General features: G+C 34.9%; 2 protein-coding genes and 1 pseudogene across 2 annotated transcripts; all 3 read left to right on the forward strand.

Moving 5' to 3' along the window:
* The first annotated feature begins 17,463 nt into the window (after window positions 1–17,463).
* Window positions 17,464–18,635, forward strand: LOC147549959 (uncharacterized). The gene is made up of 2 exons (XM_086668404.1): window positions 17,464–18,515; window positions 18,623–18,635. The coding sequence occupies exons 1-2, from the start codon at window positions 17,464–17,466 to the stop codon at window positions 18,633–18,635; spliced, it is 1,065 nt and encodes a 354-aa protein (XP_086524530.1).
* Window positions 18,636–18,648: 13 nt separating this feature from the next.
* On the forward strand, window positions 18,649–20,380 carry LOC147549960 (uncharacterized; annotated as a pseudogene).
* A 5,271-nt stretch (window positions 20,381–25,651) lies between these two features.
* On the forward strand, window positions 25,652–26,449 carry LOC147549961 (non-classical arabinogalactan protein 30-like). The gene has a single exon (XM_086670012.1). The coding sequence runs from the start codon at window positions 25,696–25,698 to the stop codon at window positions 26,245–26,247; it is 552 nt and encodes a 183-aa protein (XP_086526138.1). The 5' UTR covers window positions 25,652–25,695; the 3' UTR covers window positions 26,248–26,449.
* Window positions 26,450–26,513: the final 64 nt, after the last annotated feature.

The following is a 26,513-nucleotide window of genomic DNA, read 5'->3' on the forward strand; positions in this document are numbered from 1 at the left end:
TCCTGACATAAGTATTTCTCTCATGTTCTGCTTTCGCTTGTCAGAATTTCCAAATTCTGAGTTTCGCTAGGCAGGTCTCAGGATTTCCAAATTCTGAGTTTCGCTAGGCAGGTCTTCATCACTTTAATCTACTGACATAGATTGTGATGCCCTAATAAATTTACCCTCGTCTCTTGTCCTATTGAGTCAGTTCTCTAACTGTTTTTCTCAATCCCAGTATGTCTCCACATACAGGACTTTGAAACGATCTTGTTTCACTCCCACTTACCTTCTTGTCGAACAAGACTATTCATTCTAAGAAATTGAATCCGATCAAATTTCTTTGCGAATGTTAGAGCCCCACTCCTTTTAGATCTCATCTCTTTAGACTCTCAGTCTAAACTCGGAGTAGTTTTGCTATAGTTTTTGTGAATCTTCTCTAAGACTCACTCGGGGTTTTGAGCAATACCTTCTTATTTTCTTTAAGAGGTTTCATCGTGAGTAATATCTTACTCTCGTTATGGCAAGTAACTCCTTACTTCCATTATAGCGAGTAATTCTTTACTCCTATTTGTTGCTCTTTTTATTCGAACTTCTTTTGAATGTTTTATTTCCTCCCACTTGTCCGATTATCAAAGAACGCTTTCTTTTTAGTAGGACACCATCGAGAGCAACAATCTAATTGAGTTTCGATGATTTGTGGAAAAATTCTGTTATTTTTCGCTTGAAGAATCTATGTCTTAGAGGTCTTTAAACTTGGAATAAAAGATCATTTTAAAACTCTTCTAAAATCCATATTCGTATGGAATCCTCTTATTCACTATAGTTTTCTAGGTCTTAGTGGTATGGCTTTTGTGCATTTAGACTTTTGCTTTCGGAAGACTTTATGACTTTTAGACTTATGATCTTATCATAATCTTTTAGTCAGATTTGATCTTACTTGATTCAGGTTTAGTCTCGAGACAATCTCGGAGTCCCAGTCCGAGACGGACTGGGACGCGTCCTGGTGCACGCGACTGGCCAGTCCAGGCTATTCGAGCTCGGGACAGACTTCATCTTCTTCCTATTTTCTTGTTGTCCCTCGATTTTTCTGCTGTTCCTTCATGGTTCAGCTGCTGTTTTTCACTGTTTTACTTTAACATTATGACAGATAACATAACCAGTCTACAGGAATGGATTCTCTTTTGGAAGGATCTAGACGATAATACTACTAGCCTATATGCAAAGATCTTATGGTTCATATGGAAAGCAAGATGTGAAAAATGTTTCTCTTTACAGGATCAAACACTTATGCAGATTATTATTCGTATTATGAGAACCACAACTAGCTTGAAGACCAAGAGTACAAACAAATCCACAATGAGTTAAATTCCGTGGAAACCACCAGTAGTCTCTTTTATGAAAATAAATGTTGATGCCTCCTTCACCTTTCTCTCAGAAACAGCAGGAATCAGATGTATTATGTATGATGATCACGCAGATTCATTGCAGCATTAGCCGACACAACCAGAGGACAAATGCAGAAGAATGCGAATGCTGCGCCATTAACGCAATGAAATGGGCGATAGATCTCAAAATTCAGTACCTCCACATTGAGAGTGACAACGAAAACTTGACCGACACCTCCTCAACAAAAACAGTTCGATCCAATGGCTGTCCGAGAAACACATAGACAACATCGCCAGCTTTAAGAACAATTTCGAGAGCATCATGTTTTCCTACACTCCTAGACTGAAAAACAATCAGGCGGATAAGTTGGCAAAATGGGGAAGGCACAATCAACTCCAACGTTCCTGGCACTCCATAGAAGATCTCGCCAACTGTTTGGACTTGTAGTTTCTTGTTTGTTTTGTCTGTTTAGTTTCTTTCAACAACAAAAAGGGTCTAAATCAATTGTTTGGAAAAATGGGAGTGTAGTCCCAATATTGCTATTAAAGTGAGATCATGGGCTTTAGTGCGAAACTTCTTCTCTACTCCACCTTCTTGGAGTCTTCTTCTTTCCTCAATTTTTCATTAAGAAACATTCAATTTTTCTTCAAATGCTAATATTTTTACTAAATATTGGAGAAAGGGCTGAAAATACCTTAATTTATCCTTTAAGGTCAAATCTACAAATGCCAACTTTCTTGATGATTTATCCTTTTAATTAGATTTAGGACAGTTCTTTAAATGTATCGAAAGGTTTGCAACAACTTGTCTGTTGATTTTTAGTGGTTATAGAGTAGTTCTCGAGTCATTTTTTACTATCAACCGAATGATTGAGCCCGACCAAAACAAGGTACTCTAACCTGTGATCTGGGATATTTAACTCCTACTTTTTTTTTGTATTTTCACACTTTTTTGTATTATTTGGAGAGGATTTTAAATTTTGACAAATAAAAGGTGCATCCTGATTCTCGATTATTTCAAAGGTGTGCCTTCATGAAAAAGGAAACCAAAACAATTCATATTTACGACTTGGAGAATTCACCTTCAACTTCACCCTCACATTGTTTCCCTCGTCATTCCAATGCATAACTCGAGGAGGGCTTGATTCAATAGACGTGACAATTTTTTTTGTGCTTGATCGGGACGAGTTTCGCCCGGGCTAAAGAATGTGATGCAAATGGGTCGAGAAGGTCGTCTATGGCTCATTCGAAATCGAAATTCAGGCCAGGTTTGTGCAAGAATGGAATGTGCAATGTGATTCCTCGGAATCTCATTCTCATGATTGATTCTTCGGAATCAGATTATTTCAGTTTGATGTTTGGCTTGGCTAGGAATATGAATTTCATTCCTGATAGATTCCTAACTTGGTGTTTGGTTCGTATAGGAATAAAAACGAAAACATTTATAAATGTCTTGTAATCTTTTTACTTAAACTACATAAATCATAGATCGACTTTGTTACATATATTTTAATCAGTATTATTTATTTAAATTTGTAGTTAAGCAATTTAAGTTGTATGTAAAGATTTATTTAAAATAAATAAAGGTATCGACAATTTTTCTTTCTTTTCAAACGATTATGAAATCGTTTTGAATGCACAAAGAACAAGAGAGAATGAAAAACTAGACAAAGAGAGAGTTATGTTCGAACAAGGGAGTTGTTATAGTGGTGGCTAAAATCCTAAGTTTTTAATTTTTATTTTGTTACAATATTATGTGAAAAATAATTTTAATATTAGTCACTCTAATATTTTTTTAAGGATAATTTTGTCCATAAATATTATATCAAATCATTCCCAGAAATGAAAATCACAAAACCACTCACATCCCTGGATTTGTTATTACCCCATTTAGGGAGGATTCCATTCCTGGAGGAATAAGATTTCCCTGCATTCCCGCGAACCAAACAGTAATCAGGATTGTGATTCACATGAATCACATTCTATCCCCACGTGATTCCCGCACGCGAGACATAATATCACGGTTCCTGGAACTCTGAATTAGTAAATTTTTGGTTTTTATGGTTTAATCACTTCATAAAAAAAAGAAGTAAAGTCTATATATGTATTAAATGAACATTACATCATTATCTTTTGCGAAAATGAGCAGAATCTTATTTGACCATGAAAGGTCTGGTTGCTCTTAGTTTATTGTTTTTCTTAATCTGGACTACGATTTACGTTCGTCATTACATGTCATTGATATTTCATCAAGACGTGATAAACACGATAACCACCGAAATCAAATTACGAATGAAATAAGGATAAAGCCCAACAACATATTAAAGAGACCTAAAATCCGAGTAACTTATTATTTATCTTTAGTAACCCAAATTCAATAACTATGTACAGGGCCGAGCCCACGTGGGAGTCGTGGGGCACGTGCCCCCACAACCCTAATGTAGCTCAATTATGCTATACTGCACTATGCCAGCTTATTAATATGTACTTTTCCATCCCTAAAATAAAACCCTTAGTTAGCTCTTGGGGTGGAAGCTACTGGAAGGCTTGAGTCGTAAAGATTAAACACAAAGAAAAATAACATGGGACTACTACGTCTAATAGTTTTTTTCACTTTAATGTATCAAAATGGAACCCGTCGCTCATCAAATCTCTAAAATCATTTATGATGGATTTTGTGCTAAACTTCTTACCAATTTCTTTTTCAATGTACAAAAATCAAAGTTTGGATTACTTAAATTGATTTTTATTTATGTCTGGAATCGATATAAATTATCAACTAAAAAATAAATTGAAGTAAGTTGACAATTGAAACACTAAATCATAGAAATATACAACTAAATAGATGGGTAGCGAAACTTAAGATCATTCAAATTTAAGTCATTACTGGGTCTAGGTGGTGGAAGTTGGTAACTTAAGATCATTCAAGTGTTTATAAAACAAGAATTTAAGTAGGACAGATAGTTCCAATTAAGTTTGATGCGCAAGTTTTAGGGGGTAGAAGTTGGTAACTTTTGTTTGAATTGGTTACTTAGATTTGGCTTGTGGGGTAAAGATTTAAGTGGCCTTTAAGTAAATCTTTTGGTTGGGTTTGCCTTTAAATTGGATCAAGAGATGGGGTAATAAAGTTAGGGTTTTTTAAGCTTACTCCCTCAATAATAATTAGTAATTGAGTTTACCCCCTTCAGTAATTAGTATTTGGGCTTACTCCCTTGAGTTTAGATTTTTTGGCAAAACTACTAAGGACATGTTTGGCATGAAATAATAAAATCATAAATTAAATAATGTACAAACAAAATCCATATTTTGCTAATCATATTAGCGACGAAATAAAACAATAAAGTAAGGTGGAATAACGACGAGTAATCATATTGAAGGATAATTGCTCTTGGTAGTCACATTTATTTCACGTACGCCAAACACAACCTTTGTGTCTTTTGTCAAAAATAGTATATCTAAGGAGGTAAGCTCAATTACTCATTATTGAGGGGGGTAAACTCAATTAGCAATTAGTGGTGAGGGGGTAAGCTCAAAAAAAACCCATAAAGTTAACAACATAAACTTATAATTTTTCATATATACTAAGGGCCCACATATAGAAGTAGTGGGTAGACTAAGGGCCAGGGGGCCATGGCCACTCCTGGCCCTAAGGTAGATACGTCCCTAATCTCCTTCACTCGCTAAAGGGGAAACTCCTGAGTTGAAGATGACGAAGGAAAACTAAAATCTATAAAGACCATCTTTGATTATAACACAACTTGATTACTTAACCATTATATAAAGTTCTTAACCAATTTCCTATTACTATAATCACATTTAATATTCTCATCTTAACCGAAATTCAAAGAAATACTTGTTTTAGAGAAAGAACCTAAAATCTATAAAGATTACACATAAACTAGATTACACATAAATCAAAATTATAAGTTAGTATAAAAAGTTGAAAATTTAACTATCACTGCAAAAAGGGAAGGAAAAATATAATACCAGGATTAGGATTTGGGATTCTGATGATGATGGAGTTGGTAGGAAAGACCTTGGGGTATTTGAGATTGAAGTGAGGGAAGAGGATAAAAGTATAAACGAAGTAAAGCTAAAGGAAGAAGAGCATAGATTACCCACGGTAGCAGCTTTCTTCTGATAGATTAATGAGATTGTCGATCTTTGAACGGGTTTGTTGAACCATCTCTTACCCTTCTTCTTGTACTCTCTCTAGAAATTTCTTCTATTTTGGGTTGAAGTGAATATCAATAAGACTTGACATAAATATAAGAAGTACAGTACATGAAAATATGGCCTCTTTTGGGTTAGTTAGAGAGGAAGGGTAGGGAGAAAGAGATGATGAGTGAAAGATGTAAAATGGGATGGGAGAGATAAATTAGTAAGAGAACAGAACATCCTGGTGCATGAAAAATGGTCGTGGTCGCCGAAAGTTATGGTGGTGGTGGTCGGATTTTGTGTGAGGAGAAGATGAAGACTAAGGGCAAAAAAATAATCAAATTTATTTTTGGACTACAAATTAAAACACCCATTTAGTCAATCTTGATTAAATAAGTCTTTATTTCCTGAAGACTTTTTCTTATGCCCCGAAACTACGGCCATAAAAAATACCTTATGAAGGCCATGTTGGGTTTAAATTGGTTCTTATTAATTGGGCTAATGAAATTTCCTCCTCAAAATGACCAACTTATTAAAATAGTCTAGTAGAGATGAAAACTTTTCTACATAATCTCCTACATTTTAATTTTGTCAGATTTTTCGTTGATTTGTATTTTGGAATTCAAAATTTTCTTTTCTATGCATTTGTTAGATTTGTCATTGTAAACATGTTACTAGAAAGGAAATGTTATTTTATCTTTTTTTCCATTAGAATCACTTCCTCTTCATTGTTTCCTCCATCGCTCATCTTAATCTTCACCACTATCTCTTCATCCCCCTCTCTTTGATTTCTATTTTAATATTTGGTAGGAATCTAGTTGGAGGAAAGATCTCCGAACCATATTGATGTGACAGTTAAAGAAATTGCTTGCTATACGTCAAAATTACCATGAAATATCTTAACCATAACTAAATTTTTATTGAGAACTTGCTTTTTGATTCTTACCTGATCGTATACACATAAAAATTTATGGCTTCGCTACTGACCATAATTCCACCTCCTCTAAGAATCGAACCTAAGACCTCCAACATTTTGGAGTTTATGTCAACACAATAAACCACTTGAGCAACCAAGTGTTGACCTCGTAATTTGTTTTTGTGATCCTAAAATTACCAATTTGTATCAGTGGGGCAAGCTCAGCTGGCTGGGTACTTGCCTGGCAGTCTGGCACCATGAGGGTCGTGGGTTCAAATCCTCTAATTTCATTTTTTGTTTTACGGGACAATGAAGATTTGATTTGGCTATAATATTGTTTTAATGTGCAATGTATTTATTTTTTAGGCCTACATTGAAGACCTTTAGGTAGTTGGTAGGCCAGTTACTTCCACCGTGACTCTAGATGACCCGTTATTTTTACGTTGTAAGGCCATTGAAGAAGTTTATTTAGAAGAGTTAGACACCAATTCGAAGTCAAACATACAATGACAAATTAAATATTTGTTGTTTCAATTTTTCTTCCTCTCCTTCCTGTTATCTTTCTTTCCCTTTCACTCCACCTCTAAATTTACTAGGTTTGATTTTTTTTTTTTGGCAATTTAGTATCTGGTTTTCTTTTCAGTGTTTCTATTCATTTTTAGGCAAAAATAATTAATTTTTATTATTATAGATTCTCCAATTATATGTTTAGTTTGTTCTATGGATACTATATTTTATCATTATATGATTAGTTTGTTTTATGGATATTATATTTTTTCAAGGTTTAAGACTTATTTGGTGTGTATGTTTTTTTTTTACAGTCCTATTGCAATATAAGGGTCTCGATTAAAACTTTGCACCACATCTCTAAATTGTCAGCCACGCCACTGTATACTTCCATGACTTCATTTTCATAGAAAATCTATTTCCATGAAATACTTCACTTTTAATTCATTGCTCACCCATAGGAATTTACTTTCATGGAAAGTCTAAACCTATGAAATAATGTTTTAAAAATTTGCATATTTGAAACCTAGTATTTACCTTCGTATATGTTCAAAATTATTATAAATATTAGTTTATGGTGGATGACCACCGCATTTTGTAACTCTCACCACCATAAGTTCTCCACCATTACTTTGTATTCAAACACCATTATTGTGTGACTATTGGTTGTGTAACTCATCTAGCTAAATGCCTATATAAAGAGGTTTCTTGCTAATGAAGAAGATTTATCAAAATACTAGTGTACCAATGTAACAAAGTACAAAGTAGAGAGTTCTCTACAAACATAAGAATACAATCTAGTTCTTCTTGTCTAGCTATCTCTTGTTAATATTTCTGTTATCTTTCTTTTTCCCTCTTTTATTTTTCACAACACGTTACCAAAACGGATTGCTCTATGATCAAAGGGAAGAAGAAATTATTCACTCCTTAATCAAGATATAAACAAACAAAAGATTGGTAAGTTTGGTCAATTGGGATTTGTAAGTTAAAAGGTATTTGGACCTTTCTTTGTTGAATTTACTAACTTATTATTCTTATTTATTGCTAACCATTGATTTTATTGTTGTTGAGACATAATGAATCATATAGAAGGATATGAGAATTTCATAGATTATAATGACAAAAGGGTTACTACTGCATACTAATATGAACGTTAAAATGATCTATTTAATGATAAGATCAAGGTAAGTTATGTCTCCAAAATAAATTGGCATTGCTCTCATAACTAATGTTTGGTGTTCTACGAATATATTCTAAGTGCATATTTTGATAAATCTTTTACAGTTACAGGACAATCAATAATGTTTAAGATATAAATCTTAAGGATGATGAAATGATGAAAGTATCTCATATAAGTACTTCAATTCTCCCTTCTTATTGGATCTGTTAATAAAGATTCTTTGAGGGAGAAAATTTAACCATCTGATTTTGATTAAAGTAGCATGTACACTTGGACAACTTTACAAGTATATTACGACATTAAATATAAGACTTTCTCCCCCTAATGTCGATAAATTTGTCTCATTTGATAATTACTGAAGGACCACGTTTATAGAAGAATCCTCCTGAAGAGGCTATCAAATTAGAAATGAATGTGATTCATGTTCCTATATAAAATTTCTGAAGAGGATACAATGGTCCTTAACGAGGCACGCATACTCAAATGAGAAAACTCATTGAAAGATATACACTTTGCGGAAGTACGTGAGATCAAATAAAATCGTTGAGATCGATGTATTTTCTGAAAATAATAGCTAATATGATCGTATTGATCCGACATTACTCAAAGTAATCGACTAAATTTTGACGAAATAATTCATTTCTTATTGATTTTTCTTACAAAGTAATTAAGTCTTCAGACTTGAAGTCGAAGCACGAATCGAGAATTACCCTGAAGGTAATAAAGTGATATATGTAAGAAATGAAAAGTCATTTAGTCTATAAAGGAATTAACGCCCATTTATAAATTTTCTATATGTCCCCGAATTATATTATGAAGTAATGATAAATCTTATTATGACTCCTGAAAAATTGATCCAAGCCCCAAAGTAGAGTCTTGAAAAGATTATTCGAGAAAGAGAAGTCTTAAAAATAATATAGTTAAGAGATTATGGCTTCACGCTTTAAGAGATTCTCATATTGTCTCGATTTATCATCTGACATGGAAATTCAGGTCCAAAGTACCTAATGTCGTACAAACAATACATTACGTATGTTGTAATGTGGTTTCAGAAAACAACCATCATTCATATATTTCTATAAAAGGAAGAATTCCTGATTAATATTTGATTAGAGAGAATATGCTATAAAATGTCAATCGCGTTGTACTCTTTTTCCTTCGTCAAGGTTTTGTTCCATTGGGTTTTCTTCTCAAGGTTTTAATGAGGCAACTATGCGAACTTGAAAATGTTGTAGTCTTTTTTTCGTCGTTCAGGTTTTGTTCGACTGGATTTTCGTGACAAGGTTTTGGCTAGACAACTATCTTAAAACAATAGTCATCGAATGATGAATTTAACACCTCTTATACGTATCAAAGTGGATTGTACAAAGGAATGTGACAAGTACATATATATTATAAGTTGTTTTAGTTATCTTACTTATGTACATAGTACACAAATGCAGAGCAATAAATAGTGACTTCAATTGATCTCCCTGGAGGATTTAACAAGCTTCAATTTAAAGTATGCATGCATGAAGTTTAAAGTATTATATGAATGCAACTTGAAATGTCAAATGCTTATATTTTTTTGTATATATACCAAAAGGAAGCTGACGAAACAAAATTCAACAATGCCCTCAACCTTCTTGACGGGGAGCAAGTTTATGAAGATACTGTATATTATATTTTCACACTGTACTTTTTTTTCCTTCGTTAAGATGTTTTCCCATAGGGTTTTTCCTAACAAAGTTTTAATGAGGCAGATTATGTGCGCATCAAAGATGAACAAATAAAAATAATTTGCACTCTTTTTCCTTCACTATGGTTTTGTCCCATTAGGGTTTTCTAGTAAGGTTTTAATGAGACAATTTCTAATGTAGTGGCCATCCAGGGGGAGTGTTATAAATATTAGATTTATGGTGGGTGACCACAACATTTTGTAACTCCCGCCGCCATAAGTTCTCCACCATTACTTCGTATTCAAACACCATTATTGTGTCACTATTGGTTATGTAACTCATCTAGCTAAATGCCTATATAAAGAGGTTACTTGCTAATGAAGAAGATGTATCAAAATACTAGTGTACCAATGTACCATAGTACCAAAGTAGAGAATTCTCTACAAACATAAGAATACAATCTAGTTCTTCTTAAAATAAGAATTGTAACAAAAAAAAGGCCCTCTCTCTCTAGAAAACTTGTAGCCGTTTTTAGAGTAAATCTTCCGATCTTCGTTGCCTCTCCGGCGAAGGGTCCTCTCTTCACCGTATTTCTTTCTTTTTTTAATATAATAAATAGTTATTATCTTTGTTGGTCTTTAGGGTCTGTTTTTGTTGATCTATATGATCTATTTTCGTTGCTTTTGTGTTTCTTCCGGTTCGAGTGTTTGGCATGAACAACAATTTGAAGCTTCTTCAACAACTTACAACTCTCTTCATTTACAGTGGTGTGCTGAATCTCCCATATCCATATACATTTACAGATGTCGCATATAATCAATTCCTTGCAAATCTAGAAACCTCAGGAGAAGTAGATTTAGTCACTGCTAAAGTCCCATGGATCATAAGGGAGGATACAATCTTGGTCGAAAGATGTGAAGCAGACAAATCTCCAATTGAACATGATTTTGACTCGGTATGGTTCTTTGTTCATGTTCAAACTCATCATGTTCAAACTCAAGATTCTGGCTACATGGAGGAAGATGCTGGACTGAAAATGGGAGAAGGATCCCGACCGACGGTCGATGGAAGTTCTCCGATCACTCTAGTCCGTGGTGGGAAAACGGTTACAAACTTTGACCCACTCAAAGTTAGTTACTCAACCAAGGGAACCGTATGGTGGTAATGGGTCATGTACTCATGATCGTGGGGGAACCACTAAAGTCACATAGAAACTAAAATGCCTCCTTCTTCATAGGTAGTGGCCATAGGGTTACTTCTTGTATTTTGTTCTTCTTTTAACTTCTTATTGTAATCCATCTTGGCTTTGCCTAATCAATGAAGTTATCAGATTCCAAAAAAAAAATCTAGTTCTTCTTGTCTAGCTATCTCTTGTTAATATTTCTGTTATCTTTCTTCTTCCTCTTTTATTTTTCACAACAAAAAATGACATTTTTACCATTACGAAGACACTTTTACCTATATGTTGACGGATTTCATTTTTACCCTTTTATAATACCAAATGAAATTTTACCCTTATTTAATATAAAAATGACATTTTTAGTCTTATATGGTCGAAATGACATTTTTACCCATGTCTTGTAAAAAATGTTGGGTTACCCCCTGAAATGACAATTTTGCCCTTTTATTTTAGTGAAAATGTCATTTTTGTTATTCAATTCTAAAAATGACATTTTGCTCTTGTATATTGTCAAAATTACATTTGGGTTAATACTGTTTTGGCCCCCGATTTGTGACCAACTCGCAGTTTTGGCCCCAATAAGTGTCCGACAGTTCGTTTTGGCCCCAAAAGCAATTTTTCGGGCAGCGCTGACATCATCAGGTCAAACCTACTACTTTGCAATACCCAAAATACCCCTCTGACCAAATCTTTATTCCCCACGCCAAATCTCGAGCCGTCACACCCCCTATCAAATCCCTTCGGCTATTTAATGCTCATCCCTTACCTTTCTAACCAAACTTCACCTTCCCTAGGCAGTTACAGAGAAACCCACTTTTTTCTTCTCTTTTAATACTCTTCTATTTCATTACTCAACTCCCCTCTTTCATTACTCTTCTTCTCATCTTATTTTTCATCAATTTTCTTCTCTTCTTCTTGATGGGTCATGAAAATGTCCCATCTGAGTCATTTAATTTAGCCAAGTTAGTCGGTTCGAGTATTTATTATAATAAACTGGTTGGTTTTCTTGATTAGGTGTCCTTTGCAGAGTTAGGTGTGAATAACGGTTAAAAACGAGGAAAAGATGCATGAAGGGCATTTTCGTCATTTGGAGTCAATGGACATTCTGGTAATTTGGCCAAGGTCAGTGCGTGGTTGAAAAGTAGAGGTCGAGACGAATCCGTAGGAGAAAACGAAAGTCTAATCGGATCCGGACGAGGGAATTAGCCAAAGTCAAAGTCAGGTCAACATTTGGTCAGCATTCGGTATAATGTCGGACAAGATTCTGGCCCGTGGTATACTTACAGACACGTGTCGAAGGACGGAGGCCGGTATATACAATTCTTGTGTTAGCGCTAAGCAGCGAAATGGCCTAAAGAGCTTGATCTAGACTTGTTATAAATTTTAGGGTTTTCTCATTTAAGACCCTAGAATTCCAAAACTAGCCCTCATATTTTTACCATTTTTACCCAACTAAACCCTAACTCTATATAAAGACTTTTTGAGAACCAACCAAACTCTCCCCTCTTAGCCTCTCTCTCTCTTTTAGCCTCCATTTTTTTCTAACCTATCCCTTTCTCTCTTCATCTTCTAAAACCCTAGCCTCCATTCTTTTATTTTCTACCCATTCCACCCTAATTTCTTTCCAATCTCTCTCTTCTTTTCTAATTTCTTCATCTCTTCTCTACATTTTTTTCTACTTCTAATTTCTTCATAACTTCTTTTCTAAAATCTTGTATCCTCTTATTTCTTTTCTAAATCTCATCTTCTAAAAAAAGCTACTATTGGAGTTTTGAAAGAATATTATTGCAAACATTTGGACCATTTATTGGATATCAAAATGAAGGAAAGTGGAGCAATGGATCTAGATCTCATTTGGTGATTTCTTTTCATTTATCTTTTGTAATTCCATTTATTTTATAAATTCAATGAATATTACTTTAGATTCCGTGTGTAGCTAAATTTGTATCTAGGGTGTAGAGGAACCCCATATTTGGGCTTATTTTGAGATGTGTTATTGATTAGTAAATCCTTTTAGTGAGCTTCAACGTTTATTAGTTGTCATTTCATATTGATTCTATGATCTTTTCATCATTCATGCATTATAATTAGATATTTCATGCTTTTATTAGATTATTAGATGAGATATGTTTTTTAGATAACGAATGATAGTTTAGGATTCTAAATTTATATGATAGTCAATCAAATATATATGGTTTTGAATTGAGTTATTAAAGAATATATTCTGAAATCTAAATAGTTTATTATGTTAGATTTTGAGTTATACATGAGAAAAGGGATTTGTTGGTTAATGCATGTTTTAAGTAGTCCATTTATGTGGTGAAATCGAAAACCCTAGATTCTTCTTCTCACCTTGATTTCATTCTTATTAGTCTATTAGTATTGCTTTCTTTTTTTTTAAAGTAGTTTCCAAATCAAATCAAAAATTTGAAAGGGGTTTTAATTCTAGATTTAGGTAAAATAGCTTGTCCTTTGGAACGATACTCGATCTTATTAGAATTACTATAACTTGACCCCTACACTTGGGGAATAGACCTATTTTTAGGCCTATCACTTCTCTATCATAACCTCTGTAAATCTTAGTTAAAAATGTCGAAGATTATCAACATCATCATTCATTATGCTGGATAGTGGAAGGACAACGTAGACATGCTTGACGTGAGTCCGTTTGATTACATTGGGGTGGATATATTCCTGATGCCAGACATTCAAGTTCCCCTTTCAAAAAGACTGGCGTTGTTTTGTCTGATGGATATCATCGGTAAAAAGTTAGGGCTAGAAGGAGGTGTTACCATCGAACTCTGGTCTCTTGTAGAGATTGAGAATCGGGTTGGTCTATTCGAGACAAAACTTCTTCAGATTACGGATGATACAAGTCTGAACACCTTAGTTGAAGTTGGGATTCCTAAGGATTGCGAAAATATTTGTCATATGTATGTTTACGTCAACTGGCCTAAAACCCCTCCACCACCAAGACAACCTAGGACTAAATCAAGGTGTTTGATGAGGCAAAATCGTCACTGGGATGGTAAACTAGTCATGTATCCTAAACAAGTTGTTGTAAAGAGATCGTCCAGTGATCGATCTTCCTTGCATGTCTGAACCACCAGTGATCGTGTTGGATCCAAGTGATGTGGAGATGGAATCTGAAAGAGATACAGATGTGATTAGAGATGATCAGATGGATGTCCAAATGGAAGTCCAAAATGAGTCTAAAAATGTTGAAGGGGGCCAGTGTACTGAACGGGAAGCAGATGTAGTTAGAGATTATCAGATGGGTGCCCAGATGGAACAGGGCACTCAAACTGGGTGCCAAACTGGGAATAATTTTGACTGGGCATAACTTGATTGGGATGAGTTTATGATGTCTGATTCTGATCAGTGGAGGGCTACTCTGAGATATATGGTGGGAGTAAGTGATGCCTTACTTAGTTCTTCACAGTCAGAAGTATTTGAAAGCAGTTCACAGGGTCGATCAGAAACGACTCGTTCCACAACTGTAAAAGAAAACGAATGTCAAGACTTTGGTGATGATGTAAACCCTGAAGAAAGATACCATTCGAATGGGGAAAAGTCGGATGAGGAAGGGGGTTTATACTCTAGTGATGGTGAAGATGGGTAACAAAATGACCATTATGATCCAAGCTTTGAAGAGTCTGGATCATTTTATGCAGTAGATGACTTGTACAATACAGACGAGGAAGGGGGCCAAAATGGAAATGGGGGCCAAATTGGAAATTACTTGTATGTTTGTCAGACTTAGCCAACGATTGAGCAGGCTCGAGTAGCAATTAGAAACAATGCAATTGACAATCAATTTGCATATACTCAGGTAAGAAATGAGACAAAAAGGTTGAGATTTAAATGTAAAGAAAAGGGATGTGACTGGTTTGTGTACGTACCGCAGCTAAGTGATAAGCACACGTACAAGCTCACCCAAGCCAACTTTGAGCATACATATACTGCAAATCAAGATGATAAAAACCCAATGGTCAGTTGAAACTGGATTGCTCATAAATTGATGGAAACCTTTGCTCAAAATCCTGATCTAACTCCGGAGAATATACAGGCCTGGGTAAATACTCATCATGGTGTGAATGTCAATTACAAGAAAGCTTAGGTTGCCAGAACTAAAATGGTAGAGCGAATTAATGAGAACTTTGAAGAAGGGTACAAACTTTCACCTGAGTTGGCAAGACAGATATTTATATCAAAGAGAGGAAGCATAGCTACAGAATCAAGACATGATATGACAGAATCCTTTACAGGTATGCGTGTTTGTTTTCGAGCATCTATTGAAGGTTTTGTGAAAGGATGTAGACCAGTTTTGGGCCTTGATGGCTGTTTCTTGAAGGGCAAATATGTCGGTGTTTGTTTATCAGTTTTGGGAGTAGATGCTACAAATGGAACTTTTCAAATATTTATCTACATATGTAGCAACGAATGCAAGGAGACATGGTTGTCTTTTTTACAGGCAGTGGGTCCAACATTGCAACGACACGAGCAACCACTAACTGTCTTATCTGAATGACAGAAAGGTCTTATTCATGTTGTTGATACTGTTTTTGGTAATAGAAGACACAGATATTGTTTCAGTCACATGTATAAGAATTTCGAGCAAGTCCACTCTGGGCTTCATCTTGAGGAAAATGTCTAGAATGCGGCAAGGTCTTATTCAGTTACAGATTTTAGGAGATGGATGACAGTATTACAATCTGTTAGTCCAGTTACAAAACAATGGTTAGAGAAGGAAACTCCTTCTTCATGGGCAAGGTCACACTTCGATACTGATTCAAAGTGCATTTTCATCACCAACAACTTTTCTGAGAGTTTCAATAGTAAGATTATGAAGCTTAGAGACAAACCCCTCCGCAACATGATTGAGAAGTACTGGTTAATGGTCATGGACACATACTACAAGAGACGTATGCAGGCGAAAGATTGGCCAGAGAATGGGTTGGTGCCAAAGGTTAAAGCCTCACTCGAAAAGCTCAAAAAGTCGATCATGCATTACTATGTCTAACCCTCTAATGAGAACTACTGGAATGTGAACGCGAGGACTGGAGTTCGATGGCAAGTGGACTTGGGTAAGCAAACATGCACCTGTTGTGCGTGGTAAATATCTGGATTACCTTGTGTGCATGCTCTCGTTGTATTGGTGCCTAGAAGAGGAGATCTTACAAAGTAAGTCCAATGACCCATTTTTTTGTTATGGCCCCATTTCCCTTTTGGCCTTATATACATGTTTTGGTTCATATGTTCCTTTTATGTAGGTATTGTAGCTAATATTATACTGTCAAAGCTTATAAAACGACGTATGGTCATCGAGTTGTGCCAATCAGATGAGGCAACATTGGGGCAGGTAAATTACTTTCCTTTATTTCGCACATGTTTGTTTGGAAATAGAGATAAATTGATAATAATGTGTATCCTTGTAGCCTCGATATGTTGTCAAACCCCCAAGAATGACTAGGCCAGCAGGGAGACCTAGAACTCAGAGGAGGAGAAATGCTTCAGAGAAGCAGGGTGGTAACGTTCGTGGTTATTATTGCAGCACTTGTGGGAGCCATGGACACAGGGGCGGCCCAGGCCCAAAGCAGCCAAAGCGCCTGCTTTGGGCCTCCGTTTTGCAAGGGCCTCAAAACTTATATCTTAAAGGCACCTATAGGTAAAACAAAAACTCACCAGTCTTTGTATTGTTTGGGAAAGTTAGAAAAACTAAGTTTTAAATAAAATAAAAGGAACTTTCTTTGGACGGGGCCCACTCTAAAGTAATAATGACCTAATTCATTCCCTTTTTTAAACATACAGGACTCCAACGAAAACTACTTTACCTCTATTAAATATTGACGGCTACCAAGTCTAAGTCCAACCTAATTTTCTGTCCGGAAACTTTTGGAATTACCTTTTTTAATTTTTTTATGCTGGTGTTCTCCTTCTCTAGTTCTCTCTCAGCAAACAAGCAAAAAATTCACAATTTGTTATCTTTCATTCTCTCTTTAATTCTTCTCCATTCTTAACATCAGGTATTTAGTTCTCTGACTCTCTCTTACTTTCATTGTTTTAACCATCAATTACTTTTAATTTACTGTTTCCCAATTTATAATAGTTAATTTATTTTTTCCCAATTTATAATAGTTAATTTACTGTTTCCCAATTTATAAATAGTTTGTTGTATCTCTTTTAATACTATTGCTATCCTATTGTTGAACAATAAGAGTTGACAAATAACAACTACATAGTTACTTTGGTAATTATAAAGTTGTATGGTTCAACTAGAGTATGTGGTTGATTTAATTAGTTTTAATTTTCAATTTTAGGTCAAAACTCTCACAGTACTTTCATAATTTTATTGAAATTAGTGTAACAATGAAGCGCACACATCCATCAGGTCATGCTAAAAGAGAAAAGAAAAAAAGGTTAGAGAAATTGACGAAATCTCAAGAAGGATCCCTAAATAAATACTTTGCGAAAACTATAGATCCGGAAAATTTACAATGGGTAGTTCTAGTGTAGAACTTACTAATGTAATTGAAGATTCCGTTGAGGGGAATGTCATTGAAGAAATAATTAATGAAAATGTTGGGCATGATAATACAAATGAAGGGCTACAAAACGAAACTATTGTTGAAGAACAAGAAAACGATAATTATAGTGAAGAATTTGTCAACAAAAACATTGATAAAGCAATTGAAGACAAAAATATCAATCAAGATTTTAGTGATCCAGCTAGTTGGGAAACAATCGATCAACCATTAAGGGACATTTTAGTCGAAAGAGGACCTGTTAGAGTTTTAAGAGATGAAGATGATTTCCCAAAAGATGCTCTTAAGAGACACTTTTCTTCGAAGTTCTATACCCGACATTTGTCTAACGGAGATAAACAAGATAGGAAGTGGCTTGTGTACTCAAATGTGTTGGACAAAGTATTTTGTTTTTGTTGCAAGTTATTCAAGCAAGACCAGATGTCATCTTTTTTAGCTGAAGATGGAACAAATGATTGGCGTAATTTGGGGGCCAAACTTAAACAACATGAGACGAACATTGAGCATATTATAAATATGAGTGCTTGGATCGAGTTGGAAACAAGATTGAAAAGTAATACAACCATTGATAAGAATACACAAGATCAAATTTACAAGGAGAGAGATCATTGGAAGGAGGTATTGATAAGAATAATTGCACTGGTGAAAACTCTTGCTAGTAACAATTTGGCTTTTCGTGGTAAGAAAGAAAAGATTAATGATCGTAACAACGGGTTGTTTTGTCAATTTATTCAAATGATTGCTGAATATGATCCAATTATGAAAGAGCATGTTCGACGGGTTCAGAAGAAAGAAATATATTCACATTATCTTAGTCACAAAATTCAAAATGAATTGATACTCACACTGTCAGGGGAAATTAAAGACAAAATCATTCAAAGAATTCAGAAAGCAAAATACTTCTCAATTATACTTGATTGTACTCCTGACATAAGCTGCACCGAACAATTGTCTCTTGTAATAAGATGTGTAGATGTTACAACTACTCCAGTAAAGATTGAAGAGTTTTTTATAGAATTTTTGAAGGTGAATGATACATCTGGGAGCGGTCTTTTTAATAAACTTAAAGATGTATTAAATACTCATCAACTTGATTTATATGATATACAAGGACAAAGTTATGATAACGGTTCTAATATGAAAGGAAAACATAAAGGTGTACAAAGAAGATTGTTAGATGAAAATCCAAGAGCTTTTTATACACCATGTGGTTGTCATAGTCTTAATCTTGCTCTGTGTGATATGGCAAAGTCTTGTTCAAAAGCAATAAGTTTTTTTGGAGTCGTACAACGTATTTACACATTATTTTCTTCATCAACTCAAAGATGGGAAATCCTTAAAGAAAACATATCAGTTACAGTGAAACCGTTGTCAGATACTCGTTGGGAAAGTCATGTTGAAGCAGTCAAGGCGATTAGATATCAAGCTCCAGAAATAAGAAATGCGTTGGTTCAATTAACAAATACGACAAAAGATGCTACGACGAAGAGTCATGCCATGAGCTTGGTAACCAATGATTTAGAAAGTTATGAATTTTTACTTGGTTTATGCATTTGGTTTGATTTGTTAAATGTAGTGAATGTTGTTAGCAAATTTCTTCAAAGTGAAGATATGCAAATTGATGTTGCTATAACTCAGTTACAGGAACTGATCAGATTTTTTGACGATTATAGAGAAAACGGATTTGTTTCAGCTATTTTAGCAGCTAAGGATATTGCAGATGCCTTAGATATTGAGCCTATATTCTCACAAAAACGTGTCATTCGTAGAAAGAAACAATTTGATGAGGATACCAATGTCACAAATGAAACGACTCAGACAGCTGAAGAATCTTTCAAAGTAAACTATTTCTTATATATCGTTGATCAAGGTCGGATTTCATTGAAGACTAGGTTTTAGCAGTTTCAAGAATATGACAAAAAATTTGGGTTTTTGTTTGATCTGAAAAGATTCACTACTGCGGATGATGAAAGCTTAAAAGATTATTGTCTCAAACTTGAAGGTTATTTGAAGCATGACATGCAATCTGATATTGATGGAACACAATTGTTTTCAGAACTCAAAGTCTTAAAAGTGATTTTACCAACTGGCATAAGGAAAGCAATTGAAGTGCTTAATTTTATTAGTTCTAATTCTAGAGAATTAAATTTTTCAAATGCTTAGATTTCTTACAAAATTTTATTAACTATACCCGTTACAGTAGCTTCTGCTGAGAGAAGTTTTTCTAAGCTAAAGTTGATCAAGTCTTACTTCCGCTCCACCATGTCACAAGAGAGATTGAACGGGTTATCTATGTTATCAATTGAACAAGATATGACTGAAGAGTTGGACTATGAAAGGATAATTAGTAATTTTGCATCTCAAAAAGCAAGAAGAATGTTTTCAAAATATATTTAGCTCATCTCTATATGTAGATTCGGTGCACTTTTTATGTAATAAATAAGTTCAGGTTTATATTTTTTTGTCAAATTTTTCAAACTTATATGGTTGACAATTTTTTTTTAGTACTTAGTGTATGAAGGGACCCATATTTTAGTTCGCTTTAGCCTCCCAATTGTTTGGGCCGCCCCTGCATGGACATAACAAAAAATCCTGCAGAGGACCCACAGGTCCCACATCAGGAGAAGCATCTTCAAATACAAGGGTTGGTAGTCAAGAACAAACTCAGCAGCATCAACCTCACCAACAAAAACAAACTCAGCAGCAATCTCAGGCAAGCCGAGGTGGTACTCGAAGGGGAAGAGGGGGTCGTAGTAGCACAATGGTACGAGCTGAAACTGAGCAGCAGGTACCACAACAGGAGACCAGTGGAGGTGCAAGGAGGGGAAGAAGGCTAGGGACCCGTAGTAACCCAAGGGGGTCTGACTAGTATATTTGTTTCAAGACAGTGGTTTTTATTGGGCATTTTGTGGTTGTGTTTTGAATTTGTGGTTGTGTTTTGACTTTGTGGTTGTGTTTTGATCATATGGTTTTTTGAAGGAGGTGTTTTATTCCAGACAATGTCTTCTGTTTACTTATTTTGTAGATGTATCTTATGGATGTATTCAGTTGGTGGTTAAAGACAGTTTTATGACTTATTTTGTGTTTGCTTAGTTTGTGGATGTATCTTATGGATGTATTCAGTTGGTGGTTGAAGATAATTTTATGACTTATTTTCCAGACAGTTTTAGTGTTGTACTCCATTTTGGCCCCCATTTCCATAATAACTTGTTTAGTTGAAGACACATAATAACTTGATAACAATGAAACAAATACATAATAACTTGGATAACAATTACATTTTGGCCCCCATTTCCATAATAACTTGTTTAGTTGAAGACACTTACTAACTTGGATAACAATGAAAGAGATACATAATAACTTGATAACAATGAAACAGATACATAATAACTTGGATAGCAATTACATTTTGGCTCCCATTTCCCATTTGCCCCAATCTCAAATCAAATCCTTAAGCTTCTTACACATTTGATCATATAGATTTTGGATAGTAACCATCTTTCTTTTGCTTGTTTTAGTCTCATGAACCCAATCTTCAACCCAATCGAACTTGTTGCAAACAACACAAGAAAAAAATTTCTTTTCAAAATTCAGATCTGTTAGCGATGTTCGAATTTGGGGTATTTAGCGATACCCCCTCATCCCTAATGTCTAATTAGGGATGCCCCCTTTTTTAATTAGATATTAGGGATGCCCCCCTTTTTGCACTTAAAAGTACAAAATTACCCTTATCCTTATTATTTTGTCTTTTTTCTTCAATTTCTTAGACCTCTTTGATGTTATCCTTACCAACTTATTTTCGTTTCTCATAGTTTTTTTTTCTTTTATCCATCTTTTTATAATTTGCAAACAACATTGATCGAAAAATTAAAATTAATAAATTAATCCAATTCGAAGTAAAAATTGTAAATTTAAAGAAAAAAATTTAACTTCACATTTGTTTTCTCATTTAACGTTAAAATTGATATATGTAACTAATTTGAAGAAGACTTCTTGATATCTATCGTTCTTTTTATTAATTATAACTCGTATACATTAAAAAATTAGTAAGTTAAAATTTTTTTATTACAATTTACGATTTTTATTTCGAATTGTTGTGATTTATCAATTTTAAATTTTCGATAAATGTTGTTGGGAAATTAGAAAAAGATGGATAAGAGAAAAATAAATATGAGAAACAAAAACTTGTTGGTAAGCATAACACCAAAAATATACAAGAAATTGAAGAAAACAAATGAAGATAAGGATATTTAAGTACTTTTAAGTGTAAAAAAGGGGGCATCCCTAATATCCAATTAAAAAAGGGGGCATCTCTAATTGGACATTAGGGATGAGGGGGTATCGCTAAATACCCCTTCGAATTTTCCTCATACCTCGGCATTTTGATCTTGGGCAGGGGGTGTCTACCCATAGACAATCTTTCGCCCAGTGATCATGAAGACCACAACAAAAGCATGATTCATCTTTGCTGTAAGAACCAAGACCTTTCAATATTTGTTGTGGACGGGATTTCTGTTCATTTATCTCTACCTTTTTCTATTCGACTCTCTCTTCATCTTTGGTTTCATCAAGCCACTGGAAAGCAAGTGATGGGTCATGAAGATGTCCCATCGGAGTCGTTTAAATTAGCCGAGTTAGTCTGTTTTGAGTCTTTATTGTAATAAAATGGTTGATTTTATTGATTAAGTGTCTTTTGCAGAGTTAGGTATGAAAAACGGTTAGAAACGGATACAAAGGGTAGTTTGGTCATTTGGAGTCAAGGGCATTCTGGTATTTTGGCCAATGCGAGTCAAAGTCAGGTCAACATTTAGTCAGCTTTCGGTACAATGTCGGGCACGATTCTGGCCTGCGGTATACCTCAAGACACATGTCGCATCCTAGAGGCCGTTGCATCCAGGTTCCGTAATCCCGCTTAGCACCGAAATGGACCCATGAGCACGCTTCAGTGTAGCGCGTTTTATCCTATTTCAGTAGTCCCGGACGCGTGGCCTTCTCCCGTCCCTCCAGATCCGCGTCTTCAAGATCCGACGGCTGCTGACTTTGTCATGGCTTGTTAAGTTGCTCCCGGCTACACCCTAACGGACAGATTCCTCACCCCCTTCTCAAGCGACACATGTCCCCTCTTTCTCTCTTTTCAAAATGAGACAAGCCCTAGGTGCCTGGGTACTCCCTTATTTTAGGGTTTTTCTATTTTAAACCCTATAATCCCACAAATAACCCCATATTCTCCCACTTTTTACCAATAAACCCCTACTAAACCCTAACTCTATATAAAGACATTTAGAGACCAACCAAACTCTCTCTCTTTTAGCCTTCATTCTTTTCTAACCTATCCCTTTCTCTCTACATCTTCTAAAACCCTAGCCTCCATTCTTTTCTTTTACTACCTATTCCACCATAATTTCTTTTCAATCTCTCTCTTCTTTTCTAATTTCTTGTATCCTCTTATTTCTTTTCTAAATCTCATCTTATCTCTTCTTCTTCTATAAAAGAAGCTACCATTGGAGTTTTGAGACAATATTATTGAAAACATTTGGAGCATTTATTGGATATCAAAATGGAGACAAGTGGAGCAATGGATCTAGATCTCATTTGGTGATTTCTTTTCATTTATCTTTTGTAATTCCATTTACTTTATAAATTCAATGAATATTACTTTAGATTCCATGAGTAGCTAAATTTGTATCTAGGGTGTAGAGGAAGTCCATATTTGGGCTTATTTTGAGAGATGTTATTGATTATTAAATCCTTTTATTGAGCTTCAATGTTTATTAGTTGTCATTTCATATTGATTCTATGATCTTTTCATCATTCATGCATTATAATTAGATATTTCATGCTTTTATTAGATTCTTAGATGAGATATGCTTTTTAGATAATGAATAATAGACTAGGAATCTAGATTTATATGATAGTCAATCAAATATATATGGTTTTGAATTGAGTTATTAAAGAATATATTCCTAAATGTAAATAGTTTATTATGTTAGATTTTGAGTTATACATGAGAAAAGAGATTTGTTGATTATGGCATGTTTTAAATAGTCCATTTATGTGGTAGAATCAAGAACCCTAGATTTCCTTCCCACTTTAATTTCATTCATATTAGTTTATTAGTATTGTTTTCCTTTTAAAATAGTTTTCAACCAAATCAAAATTATTAAAGGTGGTGTTCATTTAAGATTTAAGTAAAGTTGTTTGTCCCTTGGAACGATTTCCCGATTTACAAATTATACTATTACTTGATCCCTACACTTGGGGAATAGACCTTTTCTAGGCCTATCAGCAAGACAGGTATGAAATTGGCAAGTAAGATATTTCATTACCCTACCTTCTCTAGTCTTAGCAACCTCAAGTCTTCTGATGCCAATGCTTTTGGTGCTTTTGCACTGACTGTAAACCCAAGGACATCCAATTGCTGAATGAAAGGGTTCATCACACATTTGACAGGAAACTGTGAAATTTATTGGTGGGGATGAAGAACTGCCGCCCATCTCTTTCGGCCCCAATGTTGGTGAAGAAGAAGATGAAGAAGCTAAAGAGAGATGAAACTTTAGAGACTGATATTTGCTGGTGTCTGGAGTGTGTTGGTGAAGAATATAAAGAAAGATGAAGAAGCTAAAGAGAGATGAAACTTTAGAGACTGATATTTGCTGGTGTCTGGAGTGTGTTGGTGAAGAAGATAAAGAAAGATGAAGAAAGTGGGGTTCTCTATAATTGCCTAGGGAAGGTGAAGTTTAGTTGGAAAGGTAAGGGATGAGCATTAAATAGCCGAAGGGATTTGATAGGGGATGTGACGACTCAAGATTTGGCGTGGGGAAGGAAAATTTGGTCAGAGGGGTATTTTGGGTATTGCAAAGTATTAGATTTGACCTGATGATGTCAGCGCTGCCCGAAAATTGCTTTTGGGGGTAAAACGAACTGTCGGACACTTATTGGGGCCAAAACGGCGAATTGGTCACAAATCGGAGGCCAAAACGGAATTAACCCATTTTATCTTTTTGTATCACTACGAAAGTAAAGATTTGTTCTGACTCCGTATTTCCGACGGATTGTAAGGTTTCTGTCGCACACAAAACAATATTTACGACGGGTTACGAGTCAATCCACCAAAAAAGAACTATCTTTAAGGACATGGATTTTCTTTTCCGTTCGGAAAAAGTTTTCTCAAGCGGCTAGAAATTATTATTCTTCGTAAATTTCCTCTCATCCGAGTATAAACACGGAAAAACTTTTTTCGATGGCTCTCTTATGCCATCAAAATAAATTCCATATAACTTTAAGCAGAGAACACACGATTTGTCTCTCTCAACTTCTCTCTCCCAATTTGCTCTCTGTCTCTCTGGAAATCAAACAGAGAATACTCGAGTTCAATTTGCCCCTTGCCCAAACCCTTCTTCTTCTTAATCTCTCTTTGCTTCTCCCTCAATAAGTGAAGCCATGAAACTCCTGTCCAATCTACGAGTCACCAAAGCCCACGTTGACTTGGTATGGGCTGACTCGCTGGACTTTTGATCTTTTTTTTTATTTATTGACTTCTGTCCATTGATGACCAATTTTTGGATCATAACCCCTTAGTGTTATAGGCGCATGCCTCAAGATAAATTTGAGGGGGAAATGGTGAGAGAAGGAGGCGCTTTTAGAACTTCTCATCTGTAAATAAAGGACCTCAATATTTCCACATAAGAGAGAGAAGAGGAATTTGTTCAAAGAAAAATTATAATTTTGTTACATAATAGGTGACAGACCAAATTAAACCAAAATTGGCAGGGAGGTGCTTGTTAGAGAGATTGAAATTGAAGATGTTCTTAATTCATTACATAATAATATAAAAATTGGGGATGTTCTTAATTCCTTACATAAATCACACCCAAAAACAAAATCAATTCAAGTCAATCCACACCATTAAACAATAAACTAGTAAGAGTCAACATAATTTTTATTTCTCAACTACCAATACTTGAGATGATGGCCTTCACGTATGCACAAATTAGACGTGAAAGCATCAACTTTTTTTCAATTTCAATCTCTCTTTCCATCTAATTGCTCTCACGTTTGAGGGTCAACTAATTAACCCTTCTCTCCAAATATATATATGTATCTTCCCCTTCACTATTCTTCATCCTCCCATCACATCCTTTCTCACTCTAATCAACCATCTCTCTCTCTCTCTCTCAATAATCAATGGCAACCCATAAACTCAGTTTCTTCATTACAACATTTCTACTAGTCACATTGGCTATAGCTTTGCCATATGAAGAACCACCAAAGAAATATGAAGAACCACAAGAGAAACTAGTAGAAGTTGTAATTGAAGGACTAGTTTACTGCCAAAGTTGTGACTATAAAGGAACATGGTCTCTAACTAAGGCGAAACCGATTCCTGCTGCTAAAGTTAGTGTGATTTGTAAAAATCACAAGACCAGAATTAACTACTACAATGTTTTCGTAACAGACGTAAAAGGTTACTTTTATGCTAAACTTGAAGGATTCAAAATGGATAACTATGTCTTGGATCATCCACTTCATAGTTGTACTGTTCATTTGGTTTCTTCTCCTCTTTCTAACTGTAATCAGTTAACAAACATTAACTATGGAATTAATGGTTCCCCACTTCGTTACGACGAGAAGAGATTATTCGGGAGCAGGTATGAAGCAGTTGTTTACTCTGTTGCCCCATTAGCTTTCCGCCCTGCTGTTTGCCCTAAGAAAGTTGATGAACCTCATCACTATTGATCATTTTTTGTTCATGATTTTCTGTTGTTTGTTATTTGAAGCATATGCCTGAAGAGATTCTTGTCTAAATAAAAGAGTCAACACTAATGTATGTGTGAGGAAGATTCTTGTAATACTTTGAAGTTGAGTGGTTGCAAAAATTTCTTTGACCTTATAATATTACTATAAAAATACAGCAATGTTTACGTCGTTTTTATGTCTATATGGTAATTTGATCAGCTAGTATTACAATCCAACCACAGACCCTGAAGTGTATATTGTCGGAA

The sequence above is a fragment of the Eschscholzia californica genome, unplaced genomic scaffold (genome assembly GCF_041429995.1).
Source record: "Eschscholzia californica isolate CP2 unplaced genomic scaffold, dmEscCali1.0.p SCAF_3, whole genome shotgun sequence".
NCBI classification, from domain to species: domain Eukaryota; kingdom Viridiplantae; phylum Streptophyta; class Magnoliopsida; order Ranunculales; family Papaveraceae; genus Eschscholzia; species Eschscholzia californica.